Source organism: Lepidochelys kempii, chromosome 3, assembly GCF_965140265.1.
Source record: "Lepidochelys kempii isolate rLepKem1 chromosome 3, rLepKem1.hap2, whole genome shotgun sequence".
Lineage (NCBI taxonomy): Eukaryota > Metazoa > Chordata > Testudines > Cheloniidae > Lepidochelys > Lepidochelys kempii.
The window spans coordinates 60,800,661-60,814,295 of record NC_133258.1 but is presented as its reverse complement, the minus strand read 5'-3'; the positions used below and the strand labels follow the sequence as shown (position 1 = coordinate 60,814,295).

The window sequence follows — 13,635 nt, the reverse complement described above, 5'->3', positions numbered from 1 at the left end:
CTTTGGGATCTCCCAGAAAGAAAGCGACTCAAGAACAACCCAGTCAGCTCTAATGAGGGTCAGTAAACACATAATATTGTGTACTCAACGTATAAAAGATACCTGATCAATCTAAACATGAATGCCTAAACTCCATGAATCACTAGGAAAAGATCAACCTCAGCCACCACCAGTGCAGTTTCTACAGATCAAAACAGATGTCAAACAGATCAGAGGTCTATTGTGCATGTATTTGAATATAAGATATTTTGAGACCTGGTCCTTGTTTGGAAATTTCTTCAGTTTGCTGATCTTTCACTTAAAAGGAAATCACATGCTATTTTTGTAGAATGAAAAATTTAACTTTCAAAAGTATCTAAAACTTGATAGAAGATACGTTTAAATCTGAAAGTCAACAACTTTTGTGGATCTTTTTGTTATTTTAAATTAAGAGATTGAAACAGAGCTCTAGTGTTAAAAAGCTGTACCATTTAAATAAGTATTATGGTTTAGTTTGCTTCATGACAATATAAAATTTTCAACAGAATAGTACCTGGTGGGCTTGCTGCAACTCATCAGCAAATTGATTTACTTCAGATAACAGCAGAGATATTATAGACTTTCTTAATATGTTGCACCTTCCCAGCAAAACAAGGGTTTGGGACACGGGATACTGCACCTGAAACTAAATATAAGTAGCTGTGAGTTCTATCTTTTCAACATCTGTCCCAACCTTTACTTTACTCTTTACTTATATATACACACACAAATACACAGAGACTTTTAAATTAAAAAAATAAATATGTAAAAAGGAAGACATGGAAAAATGAAGATATTAAAAAAAACACACCTTACTTCTGACAGCTAAAAACTACAGCAATTAAAACACACACATATACACACACAGGTTTTAAATGTGAGGATCTTGGTGTTTTTTGGAAATGATTGGGTGCTAGTGTGCCCAGGCTCAGCCCCGCCCCCAGCACCCAACCAATACACTCAAGTTTCTCACATTTAGTATCTCACTTCTGGCTGTCTCAACAGGTTTGTGTGCTGTCCATTAGGAAACTGTAAGCTCCTTGGAGCACAGTCACGTCTTCAGTACCTTATATAGTGCAAAGCACACTATCACCAACAATTATCAATGGCAGAACGCTCAGAACAAGTTGCTGACAAATCAGTCTAAAAATGTTGAGTGGGGACAGGAAGAGGTCATACACATTAGTTCACTGTGGGCAGAAAATAGTAATTTGCATTTCTAATCACACTTTCCATCTCAAGCTCTCAAACAGCATTACAAACATTAACAAAATTAGCCTTTACTTCCCCATGAGTTAGTATTTAAGATTTTATAGAAGAGGAAACAAGAGGCACAGAGCTTAAGATCCTACCAGAAAGTGTGGCAGAGCAAAGAAGAAAACTCAGCCCTCCCAATTCACCTCGTGTTCCTTAAACACAAAGCCGTGCAGGACATATCCTCACTAAACCCAGAACGGCTATGTGCCCTCTGTGCCTATCAAAAGCACACTTAAATCACCTTAATCTTACTGCCTTATGCTAGACAACATAATATATGAACATGACTTCTTATAAAACCTTCAGAAATGGATGGTCATGAAGGAAACAATGAACCTCTACTTAATAGAAGAGAAAATTTATGGAAGTAGAAGAGAATGGAACATACATTTATAATTGTGTTCACCCCAGCATATTTTCATAGAATCATAGAATATCAGGGTTGGAAGGGACCCCAGAAGGTCATCTAGTCCAACCCCCTGCTTGAAGCAGGACCAATTCCCAGTTAAACCATCCCAGCCAGGGCTTTGTCAAGCCTGACCTTAAAAACCTCTAAGGAAGGAGATTCTACCACCTCCCTAGGTAACGCATTCCAGTGTTTCACCACCCTCATAGTGAAAAAGTTTTTCCTAATATCCAATCTAAACCTCCCCCACTGCAACTTGAGACCATTACTCCTCGTTCTGTCATCTGCTACCATTGAGAACAGTCTCGAGCCATCCTCTTTGGAACCCCCTTTCAGGTAGTTGAAAGCAGCTATCAAATCCCCCCTCATTCTTCTCTTCTGCAGACTAAACAATCCCAGCTCCCTCAGCCTCTCCTCATAAGTCATGTGTTCTAGACCCCTAATCATTTTTGTTGCCCTTCGCTGGACTCTCTCCAATTTATCCACATCCTTCTTGTAGTGTGGGGCCCAAAACTGGACACAGTACTCCAGATGAGGCCTCACCAATGTCGAATAGAGGGGAACGATCACATCCCTCGATCTGCTCGCTATGCCCCTACTTATACATCCCAAAATGCCATTGGCCTTCTTGGCAACAAGGGCACACTGCTGACTCATATCCAGCTTCTCATCCACTGTCACCCCTAGGTCCTTTTCCGCAGAACTGCTGCCTAGCCATTCGGCCCCTAGTCTGTAGCGGTGCACTGGATTCTCCCGTCCTAAGTGCAGGACCCTGCACTTATCCTTATTGAACCTCATCAGATTTCTTTTGGCCCAATCCTCCAATTTGTCTAGGTCCTTCTGTATCCTATCCCTCCCCTCCAGCGTATCTACCACTCCTCCCAGTTTAGTATCATCCGCAAAATCTGTTTTTTTTTTTTAAAAAACAAACAGATGCACAGAAACCAGTGAAGGAACAATAGCATCTAGAGCACCTAACCAAGATTGGGGTCCCATTGTGCAAAACAGTACATGACAGTCCCTTTCTTAAGGAAAAAGCACTCGCAGCCTAAATAGACATGACAGGCACATAGCAAGTAGAAAGAAATATACACATACAAACAGAGCGATGGTTCACAGCCAGCATATGAGTGACCTAATTGTTTGTTTGGTTTACATATTATTTTGGGGGGTTGTTTATTTTTCATTTTATTACATTCAACCAATTATAGGACAAAAAGGCGGTTAAGGCAGGGGATTACCTAAAAGGATCAACACAGGAATGGAGGGAGGACAATCAGGGGAGGGAGGCAACAAATTCTCATCTGTGTATTTCCAGATCCAACAAAACCTGGTTGTCATAGTACAATAGAACCTCAGAGTTATGAGCACTATAGTTATGAACTGACCAGTCAACCACACACTTCATCTGGAAGTGATAGTACACAATCAGGCAACTGCAAAGGAACAACCCCGCCACACACACACACACAAAAAAAGCAGCATGCACAGTACTTTGTTAAATGTAAACTACTAAAAAAAAAATAAAGGGAAAGCAGCATTTTTCTTTTGCATAGTAAAGTTTCAAAGCTGTATTAACTCAATGTTCAGTTGTAAACTTTTGAAAGAACCGTAACAGTTTGTTCAGAGTTATGAACATTTCAGAGGCATGAACAACCTCCATATTTGAGGTGTTTGTAACTCTGAGGTTCTACTGTATGCAAAACCCTTCACAGATTCATTCAGTAAAGTCACTTCTACGGTCGCTAGAGTCCAAGCAATGTATCATCATCATCATCATGACAGTAGGAAATATACTGTAAGGTCCTCTAATATGATTACATTTTCACAGATACCAAACGGAAACAGTATAAACATGAAATGTATGTAAGGAAAAGGTAAATAAACCTCCAAACAATTAAAAATTACTTGGAACTTTATCATAATATTAAGAGATAGATCATATAAAACACGCAACAATATTATGTTAAAGCTTTATAAAGCATGTGTGGAGTTGACTGCAAGCAGTCTTCAGAGTTATAGGAGATGTCATTTTATGACAAGTCTATCTTGACTCCTTCAGGATGTCCCATCACACCATATTACTTTACACACACATTTACTGAAGTAACCATCCATTGTTTTCTCAACTGTCCCAAAGCAGGGCATACACATGGAAGGTTTTTTTTTTTTGTTTGTTTTTTTAAAACAAACACCCCACACACATCCCAAACTATAAATAATACTATCACTAGTTGAACAGCAAAAGAGTACCTCCATGCTAAGATAGAGTACGAGTACACCAGAAAGCTAGTGTATGTCTACTTCATGCAAGACAAATGATTCAATTTGCATTAACAATAAAGCTTATGCTCAAATAAATCTGTTAGTCTCTAAGGTGCCACAAGTACTCCTTTTCTTTTTGTGAATACAGACTAACATGGCTGCTACTCTGAATAAAGTCTATGTAATTGTAATTGGAGATCACAGGCATGTTGATCTTATATGGCCTTAAACCAGGACACAATGATATGTGGCATTTGTACAAGACATCATTCACTATGTTATGGTTGCTCTTTGCAGGAATAATTTAGACAACTACAAGTTTGAAAGATTTTCTGATGTATCCACTAATAATATATAACTGGAGCAGCACTTGTTGTATGTGGATCATTCTGCCTTCTAGACAGCCTGCATAGTCCCTGTAGATCTAGATAAGGTTAAGTAAGTTGCAAATTGTTACACAGAGGTTTAGGCAATGCCACAAACAAGCATGTTTCATATTATACGAATGCAAGTCATCTTTACTGACTTCATTTCTCCTTTTTATGCATTAAGGCTGGATACATATTTTACAAATTCTACATCTTTTAGAGAATAACCTTGAGCATGTTAGCAAACTAACTTGCCTTTGGAGTCAGGAATACCAAACCACCATGATTTCCAGTGTCATTTATTTAGGCTGTAAAAAGTCAATTTCTGTATTATTTACACAACATTTTCTATCAGCCTAGCAAATATTTCTTGGGATGGAAAAAATATGTAAGAAATTTTATTTTAAAAAATTACCTACAATTATAGCCACCTCAAATACTACCCAGCATTTCATTTCTAGCCTTAGTACAGGATTCGAGCCACTTTGCTTTAAATAATTAGTCATTGCCAATGCTGTATTTAGAGGTTTCACTAAAGTGGCCACCTTCAAAGTGAAATTTGACCATAATCCTCCGATTTATTAAGCTGGCTTTGAGCTAGCATTCCAGTACAAAACAGACTCAAAACCAGAGTGACTGGCCAAAGGAGGACTCCCCACAATGTAGGGAAGAGCCACTATAGCAACTCCTGTGCCTGGTGCAGCTCTCATGGCTCGGGAATGGAGTGAACAGTTAGTGAGCCCCTGTGATCTCTGGGACCATTGACAGCTTGCAGAGTTTAGAGCAGCACACTAATGCATGACTTGTAGTTACAATGAAAAGTTGTATATGAAGTTATATGATAATTTCCTTATATACTATTCGATATGGTTAGTCGAAGCAGAGGTAATGTAAACATTATACAGAATTCAGATCTAAATTCATACAAATCTGTAGCTGGTCTAGGAAGTCACACTTTCTTAAATTTATTAACAAAATAATATTCATAAACAATAGCTTTTTATGTTGTTGCAGGTCGCACAAGTAGCTGTTGTATTCAGCAAGTAGTGTCAAATGTTCTATGAGAAAAATCTGCAATTACTGCTTAAATTAAACAGCAAAGACCATCACCTATTTGCTAATTTTTTTCCTGACACTGGTCACTAATAATTCTACACAAAACCTCAGGTCCGATCATATTAAATAAAGTTTAATTCACTCCACTGTTCTTATTTAAAACCCTTGGAAAGTTGGAAAGGGACTATACTTGGAATAAAGCAGATTTTGCTACTGTTTGTCCCAGATAATTCTACAATATATTGGGCTCTACTATGTGAGCAGCACAAGCAAAGTTTACAACGCTAATTAAAAGTTGTCTTACAGAACAGATTTCATACCCTTCAAAATAATTCCATACATCATGGACTTAAGGTAATACCACATACCTCTTAATGAAAATGCCACCTGAAACAGTGAAAATTGAGAAACAGGATTTCAATGAGCATTTGACCTATGTTAGGAGCATAGGACTAGACCTCTGATGTTGTCTTTCTCCAAAGAATATATAGGCACATTTTTTAAAACAATTAACATGTTAATGATATCTTTTTTCCCCTTCCACTTTCTCCCTTCTTATTTTTACCTTATAGATTTTTTCCAGAGTATATAAAAGCCACTGAAATAAAATATTAAATCTATGCAAAATGTTTTGAGAAATTTCCAGAGGCATTGGACACCCACAGCTCCCAGACTTCAATGAATCCTGTTACCAATGTAGCAAAATTCTAGGGTTATTGATTAATCGCAGTTAACTCACATGATTAACTCAAAAAAATTAAAAATATTAATCGCGATTAATTGCACTGTTAAACAATAGAATATCAATTGAAATGTATTAAATGTTTGTGGATGTTTTTCCTACATTTTCAAATATTGATATATTTGAATATATCAATTTGAATTACAACACAGAATACAAAGCGTATAGTGCTCACTTTACATTATTTTTATTACAAATATTTGCGCTGTAAAAAGAAACAAAAGAAATAATATTTTTCAATTCACCTAATACAAGTACTGTAGTGCAGTGGTTCTCAAATTTTTTTTCCCGCGGATCACTTGAAAATTGCTGAGGGTCTCGGCGGACCACTTAATGATCTTTCCAAATGTTGTTTACACCATTAGCTAACTATTGTAACGCGCTTTGGATAAAAGCGCTATATAAAATAACAATAATAAATGGTTTTTTGTTCTACAAATAAAAGCACACAACTCATATTTTAATATCAGTAGTCTTACCTTTCTAATGCAATCGATGTGCCCTCTCTCCCGCACTGCAGCAGCCCCCAAGCTGGGGCTAGGAAGGAAGGCTGTCTCTCCCCAGGAGCCGCAGCCCTGGAGCTGGGGAAAGTCGCCTCTTTCTCTGGCTGCTGCAGCCCTGCATGTCCCAAATTTCCCCCACACCCTCTTTTCACCCGAATGCCCCCTCCCACCTGCCTCCTATCCCCCACAAGGCTACCACCTCACCTTGTATCTGCGTCTTCTCCAAGGTCCAGGCACCTAATTGGCGGAGCCACGCCTGCACGGCTCCACTAATTAGGTGGGTGGCCCTTCATTCTCTCATGTGCAGCCGCCCAGGCATGCACCTTAGCCCTGGTCTACACTAGGACTTCAGGTCGAATTTAGCAGCATTAAATCGATGTAAACCTGCACCCGTCCACACAATGAAGCCCTTTATTTCGACTTAAAGGGCTCTTAAAATCGATTTCCTTACTCCACTCCTGACAAGTGGATTAGCGCTTAAATCGACCTTGCCGGCTCGAATTTGGGGTACTGTGGACACAATTTGATGGTATTGGCCTCCGGGAGCTATCCCAGAGTGCTCCATTCTGACCGCTCTGGACAGCACTCTCAACTCAGATGCACTGGCCAGGTAGACAGGAAAAGAACCGCGAACTTTTGAATCTCATTTCCTGTTTGGCCAGCGTGGCAAGCTGCAGGTGACCATGCAGAGCTCATCAGCACAGGTGACCATGATGGAGTCCCAGAATCGCAAAAGAGCTCCAGCATGGACCAAACGGGAGGTACGGGATCTGATCGCTGTTTGGGGAGAGGAATCCGTGCTATCAGAACTCCGTTCCAGTTTTCGAAATGCCAAAACCTTTGTGAAAATCTCCCAGGGCATGAAGGACAGAGGCCATAACAGGGACCCGAAGCAGTGCCGCGTGAAACTGAAGGAGCTGAGGCAAGCCTACCAGAAAACCAGAGAGGCGAACAGCCGCTCCGGGTCAGAGCCCCAAACATGCCGCTTCTATGATGAGCTGCATGCCATTTTAGGGGGTTCAGCCACCACTACCCCAGCCATGTTGTTTGACTCCTTCAATGGAGATGGAGGCAATACGGAAGCAGGTTTTGGGGACGAAGAAGAAGATGAGGAGGAGGAGGTTGTAGATAGCTCACAGCAAGCAAGTGGAGAAACCGGTTTTCCCGACAGCCAGGAACTGTTTCTCACCCTAGACCTGGAGCCAGTACCCCCTGAACCCACCCAAGGCTGCCTCCTGGACCCAGCAGGCGGAGAAGGGACCTCTGGTGAGTGTACCTTTTAAAATACTATACATGGTTTAAAAGCAAGCATGTGAAAGGATTACTTTGCCCTGGCATTTGCGGTTCTCCTAGATGTACTCCTAAAGCCTTTGCAAAAGGTTTCTGGGAAGGGCAGCCTTATTGTGTCCTTCATGGTAGGACACTTTACCACTCCAGGCCAGTAACACGTACTCGGGAATCATTGTAGAACAAAGCATTGCAGTGTATGTTTGCTGGCATTCAAACAACATCCGTTCTTTATCTCTCTGTGTTATCCTCAGGAGAGTGAGATATAATTCATGGTCACCTGGTTGAAATAGAGTGCTTTTCTTCAGGGGACACTCAGAGGAGCCCATTCCTGCTGGGCTGTTTGCCTGTGGCTAAACAGAAATGTTCCCCGCTGTTAGCCACAGGGAGGGGGGAAGGTTGAGTGGGTAGCCACGCGGTGGGGGGAGGCAAAATGCGACCTTGTAACGAAAGCACATGTGCTATGTATGTAATGTTAACAGCAAGGATTACCCTGAAAGAGCGTAGCCACTGTTTTATAAAATGTGTCTTTTTAAATACCGCTGTCCCTTTTTTTTCCTCCACCAGCTGCATGTGTTTCAATGATCACAGGATCTTCTCCTTCCCAGAGGCTAGTGAAGCTTAGAAAGAAAAAAAAACGCACTTGTGATGAAATGTTCTCCGAGCTCATGCTGTCCTCCCACACTGACAGAGCACAGACGAATGCGTGGAGGCAAATAATGTCAGAGTGCAGGAAAGCACAAAATGACCGGGAGGAGAGGTGGCGGGCTGAAGAAAGTAAGTGGCGGGCTGAAGAGAGGGCTGAAGTTCAAATGTGGCGGCAGTGTGATGAGAGGAGGCAGGATTCAATGCTGAGGCTGCTGGAGGACCAAACCAGTATGCTCCAGTGTATGGTTGAGCTGCAGCAAAGGCAGCTGGAGCACAGACTGCCACTGCAGCCCCTCTGTAACCAACTGCCCTCCTCCCCAAGTTCCATACCCTCCACACCCAGATGCCCAAGAACGCGGTGGGGGGGCCTCCGGCCAACCAGCCACTCCACCCCAGAGGATTGCCCAAAAAAAAGAAGGCTGTCATTCAATACATTTTAAAGTTGTAAACTTTTGAAGTGCTGTGCGGCATTTTCCTTCCTTCCTTCACCACCCCACCTGGGCTACCTTGGTAGTCATCCCCCTATTTGTGTGATGAATGAATAAAGACTGCATGAATGTGAAGCAACAATGACTTTATTGCCTCTGCAAGCGGTGATTGAAGGGAGGAGGGGTGGGTGGTTAGCTTACAGGGAAGTAGAGTGAACCAAGGGGCAGCGGGTTTCATCAAGGAGAAACAAACAGAACTTTCACACCGTAGCCTGGCCAGTCATGAAACTGGTTTTCAAAGCTTCTCTGATGCGTACCGCGCCCTCCTGTGCTCTTCTAACTGCCCTGGTGTCTGGCTGTGCGTAACCAGCAGCCAGGCGATTTGCCTCAACCTCCCACCCCGCCATAAACGTCTCCCCCTTACTCTCACAGATATTGTGGAGCACACAGCAAGCAGTAATAACAGTGGGAATATTGGTTTTGCTGAGGTCTAAGCGAGTCAGTAAACTGCGCCAGCGCGCCTTTAAACGTCCAAATGCACATTCTACCACCATTCTGCACTTGCTCAGCCTGTAGTTGAACAGCTCCTGACTACTATCCAGGCTGCCTGTGTACGGCTTCATGAGCCATGGCATTAAGGGGTAGGCTGGGTCCCCAAGGATACATATAGGCATTTCAACATCCCCAACAGTTATTTTCTGGTCTGGGAATAAAGTCCCTTCCTGCAGCTTTTGAAACAGACCAGAGTTCCTGAAGATGTGAGCATCATGCACCTTTCCCGGCCATCCCACGTTGATGTTGGTGAAACGTCCCTTGTGATCCACCAGAGCTTGCAGCACTATTGAAAAGTACCCCTTGCGGTTTATGTACTCGGCGGCTTGGTGCTCCGGTGCCAAGATAGGGATATGGGTTCTGTCTATGGCCCCACCACAGTTAGGGAATCCCATTGCAGCAAAGCCATCCACTATGACCTGCACATTTCCCAGGGTCACTACCCTTGATATCAGCAAATCTTTGATTGCGTGGGCTACTTGCATCACAGCAGCCCCCACAGTAGATTTGCCCACTGCAAATTGATTCCCAACTGACCGGTAGCTGTCTGGCGTTGCAAGCTTCCACAGGGCTATCGCCAGTCGCTTCTCAACTGTGAGGGCTGCTCTCATCTTGGTATTCATGCGCCTCAGGGCAGGGGAAAGCAAGTCACAAAGTTCCATGAAAGTGCCTTTACGCATGCGAAAGTTTCACAGCCACTGGGAATCGTCCCAGACCTGCAACACTATGCGGTCCCACCAGTCTGTGCTTGTTTCCCGAGCCCAGAATCGGCGTTCCACAGCATGAACCTGCCCCCTTAGCATCCTGATGCATTCGCAGGGCCCATGCTTTCAGAGAAATCTGTGTCCATGTCCTGATCACTCACGTGACCGCGCTGACGTCGCCTCCTCGCCCGGTATCGCTTTGCCAGGTTCCGGTGCTGCATATACTGCTGGATAATGCGTGTGGTGTTTAATGTGCTCCTAATTGCCAAAGTGAGCTGAGCGGCGTCCATGCTTGCCTTGGTATGGCGTCCGCACAGAAAAAAGGCGCGGAACGATTGTCTGCTGTTGCTCTGATGGAGGGAGGGGCGACTGACAACACGGCTTACAGGGTTGGCTTCAGGGAGCTAAAATCAACAAAGGGGGTGTCTTTATATCAAGGAGTATTTCAGGCAGGACTTCACGGAGGGTTCCAATAAGAAATGGTGCACCTAAGTTATTGTTCTTATTGGAACAAGGAGGTTAGCCTGGCCTCTGATTGATACATGGCTAGATTTACCTCGCTGCACCTTCTCTGTGAGTGATTGCAGTGTGACCTAGAGGAATGAGTCCCCTAGACAGGGGATGGGGGGAAGCAAATGAGTACAAAACAAATCTGGTCTATTTCTTGTTTTGATCCACTCCATCTATCTTTTACATCTTTGGCTGGCAACAGACGGTGCAGAAGGACTGCATGCCATCCTCATCTCTTGCCTGCCTGTCAGAAGATGGTACAGTACGACTGCTAGCAATCCGTATCGCCTGCCTGCTCACCATAAGACGGTTCAATAGGACTGACTGCAGGACTAAAGAGAATGACCTGGTCAAGTCACTCCAAATTTAGTCCCTGCGCCCATGTCTGCCCAGGCGCTCCCAGCCGACGTGGCCAGGAGCACCTCGGACACGACGAGGACGACTACCAGTCATACTGCACCGTCTGCTGCCAGAAGGCAATGGGTTGCTGCTACTGTGTAGCAAAGCCATACCGCGTCTGCCAGCACCCAGGAGACATAGGCTGACGGTTACCTGAGCGGGCTCCATGCTTGCCATGGTATGGCATCTGCACAGGTAACTCAGGAAAAAAGGCGCGAAACGATTGTCTGCCCTTGCTTTCACGGAGGGAGGGAGGGAACGGGGGTCTGACAATATGTACCGAGAACCACCTGCGACAATGTTTTAGCCCCATCAGGCATTGGGATCTCAACCCAGAATTCCAATGAGCAGCGGAGACTGCGGGAACTGTGGGATAGCTATCCACAGTGCAACGCTCCGGAAGTCGACTCTAGCCTCGGTACTGTGGAAGCACTCCGCCGAGTTAATGCACTGAGAGCATTTTCTGTGGGGACACACACACTCGAATATATAAAACCGATTTCTAAATAACCGACTTCTATAAATTCGACCTTATTCCGTAGTGTAGACATACCCTTAGAAGGAACTATCCGCGGACCACAGTTTGAGAACCTCTGCTATAGTGCAATCGCTGTATCATAATACAGCTCACTTCATCGGATGCATACTGTGGAAAATACAGAAGATGTTTTTATACACACAAACCATGAAAAAATGGGTGATCATCACTACAAAAGGTTCTCTCTGCCCCCACCCCACTCTCCTGCTGGTAATAGCTTATGTAAAGTGATGACTCTCCTTACAATGTGTATGATAATCAAGGTGGGCCATTTCCAGCACAAATCCAGGGTTTAACAAGAACGTCTGCGGGGGGGTGGGTAGGAAAAAATAAGGGGAAATAGATTACCTTGCATAATGACTTAGACACTCCCAGTCTCCATTCAAGCCAATTTGCAAATGAATTCCAGTTCAGCAGTCTCTCGCTGGAGTCTGAATTTGAAGTTTTTCTGTTGTAATGTCACAACTTTCATGTCTGTAATCGCGTGACCAAAGAGATTGACGTGTTCTCCGACTGGTTTATGAATGTTATAATTCTTGACATCTGATTTGTGTCCATTTATTCTTTTATGTAGAGACTGTCCAGTTTGACCAATGTACATGGCAGAGGGGCATTGCTGGCACATAATGGCATATATCACATTGGTAGATGTGCAGGTGAACGAGCATCTGATAGAGTGGCTGATGTTATTAGGCCCTGTGATGGTGTCCCCTGAATAGATATGTGGGCACAGTTGGCAACGGGCTTTGTTGCAAGGATAGGTTCCTGGGTTAGTGGTTCTGTGGTGTGGTATGTGGTTGCTGGTGAGTATTCGCTTCAGGTTGAGGGGCTGTCTACCTACATGCTATTCCTACCTACATGGGGCGCTATTCCTACCTTCATGCCTCCAGCTTTCACCCTGACCACACCACACAATCCATTGTCTACAGCCAAGCTCTGCAATACAACTGCATTTGCTCCAACCCCTCAGACAGAGACAAACAAGATCTCTATCAAGCATTCTTACAACTACAATACCCACCTGCGGAAGTGAAGAAACACATTGATAGAGCCAGAAGAGTTCCCAGAAGTCACCTACTACAGGACAGGCCTAACAAAGAAAATAACAGAACGCCACTAGCCGTCACCTTCAGCCCCCAACTAAAACTCCTAGACAGGCCAGTCCTTGCCTACAGACAGCCCCCCAGCCTGAAGCGAATACTCACCAGCAACCACATACCACACATATCAACGGGTGAAAGAGAAAATAGCGGCGCTAAAGAAAAAGACAGAACCATGGACCATGTGACTTGTACGAGCACCATTACATTCCAGAACTATTCATACAGATTACTTGTGAGAAGGAAGCCACCAGAAGCAGCACATTAGCTGAGACTGAGAGGCAGACTGACTGACCTCTCCGATCCCATAATCCGATATCCTAGAAGCTCAGAGATTTCCCTCTACCCTCAGATCAGCATGCCTGAAGAGCTCCTGAGGGCCAGGTGAACACTGTAGAGCTCTCATATCCTTTTAGGTCCATGACTCACAACTGGCTTCCTTGGGATAGCATCTCCTTCTTTCCTACTCTCTCAGTTCCATATCTTGATTCCTGTGCCCAGTCCCAGATTTTCCTGACTGCAGACTTTTTAACATCCACATGAGCTGCCGTGGATCTTAGTATAGTTCAAATGGGTCTGGCTGACCTAATAACGTTGGACTTTACCACCATCCAAAAGGGCTTTGTCACATGATGCAGAGATCTATGTAGCTTAGAATCATAGAATCATAGAATATCAGGGTTGGAAGGGACCCCAGAAGGTCATCTAGTCCAACCCCCTGCTCGAAGCAGGACCAATTCCCACTTAAACCATCCCAGCCAGGGCTTTGTCAAGCATGACCTTAAAAACCTCTAAGGAAGGAGATTCTACCACCTCCCTAGGTAATGCATTCCAGTGTTTCACCACCCTCATAG

General features: G+C 43.8%; 1 protein-coding gene across 1 annotated transcript in view; it reads right to left on the bottom strand.

Moving 5' to 3' along the window:
- MEI4 (meiotic double-stranded break formation protein 4) overlaps window positions 1–13,635 on the bottom strand; it is a 132,430-nt gene that overhangs the window by 65,399 nt on the left and 53,396 nt on the right. Inside the window, exon 4 of the mRNA XM_073336649.1 lies at window positions 533–664. Within this exon, the coding sequence (XP_073192750.1) occupies window positions 533–664 (132 nt within the window). The remainder of the gene's footprint in view (window positions 1–532; window positions 665–13,635) is intronic.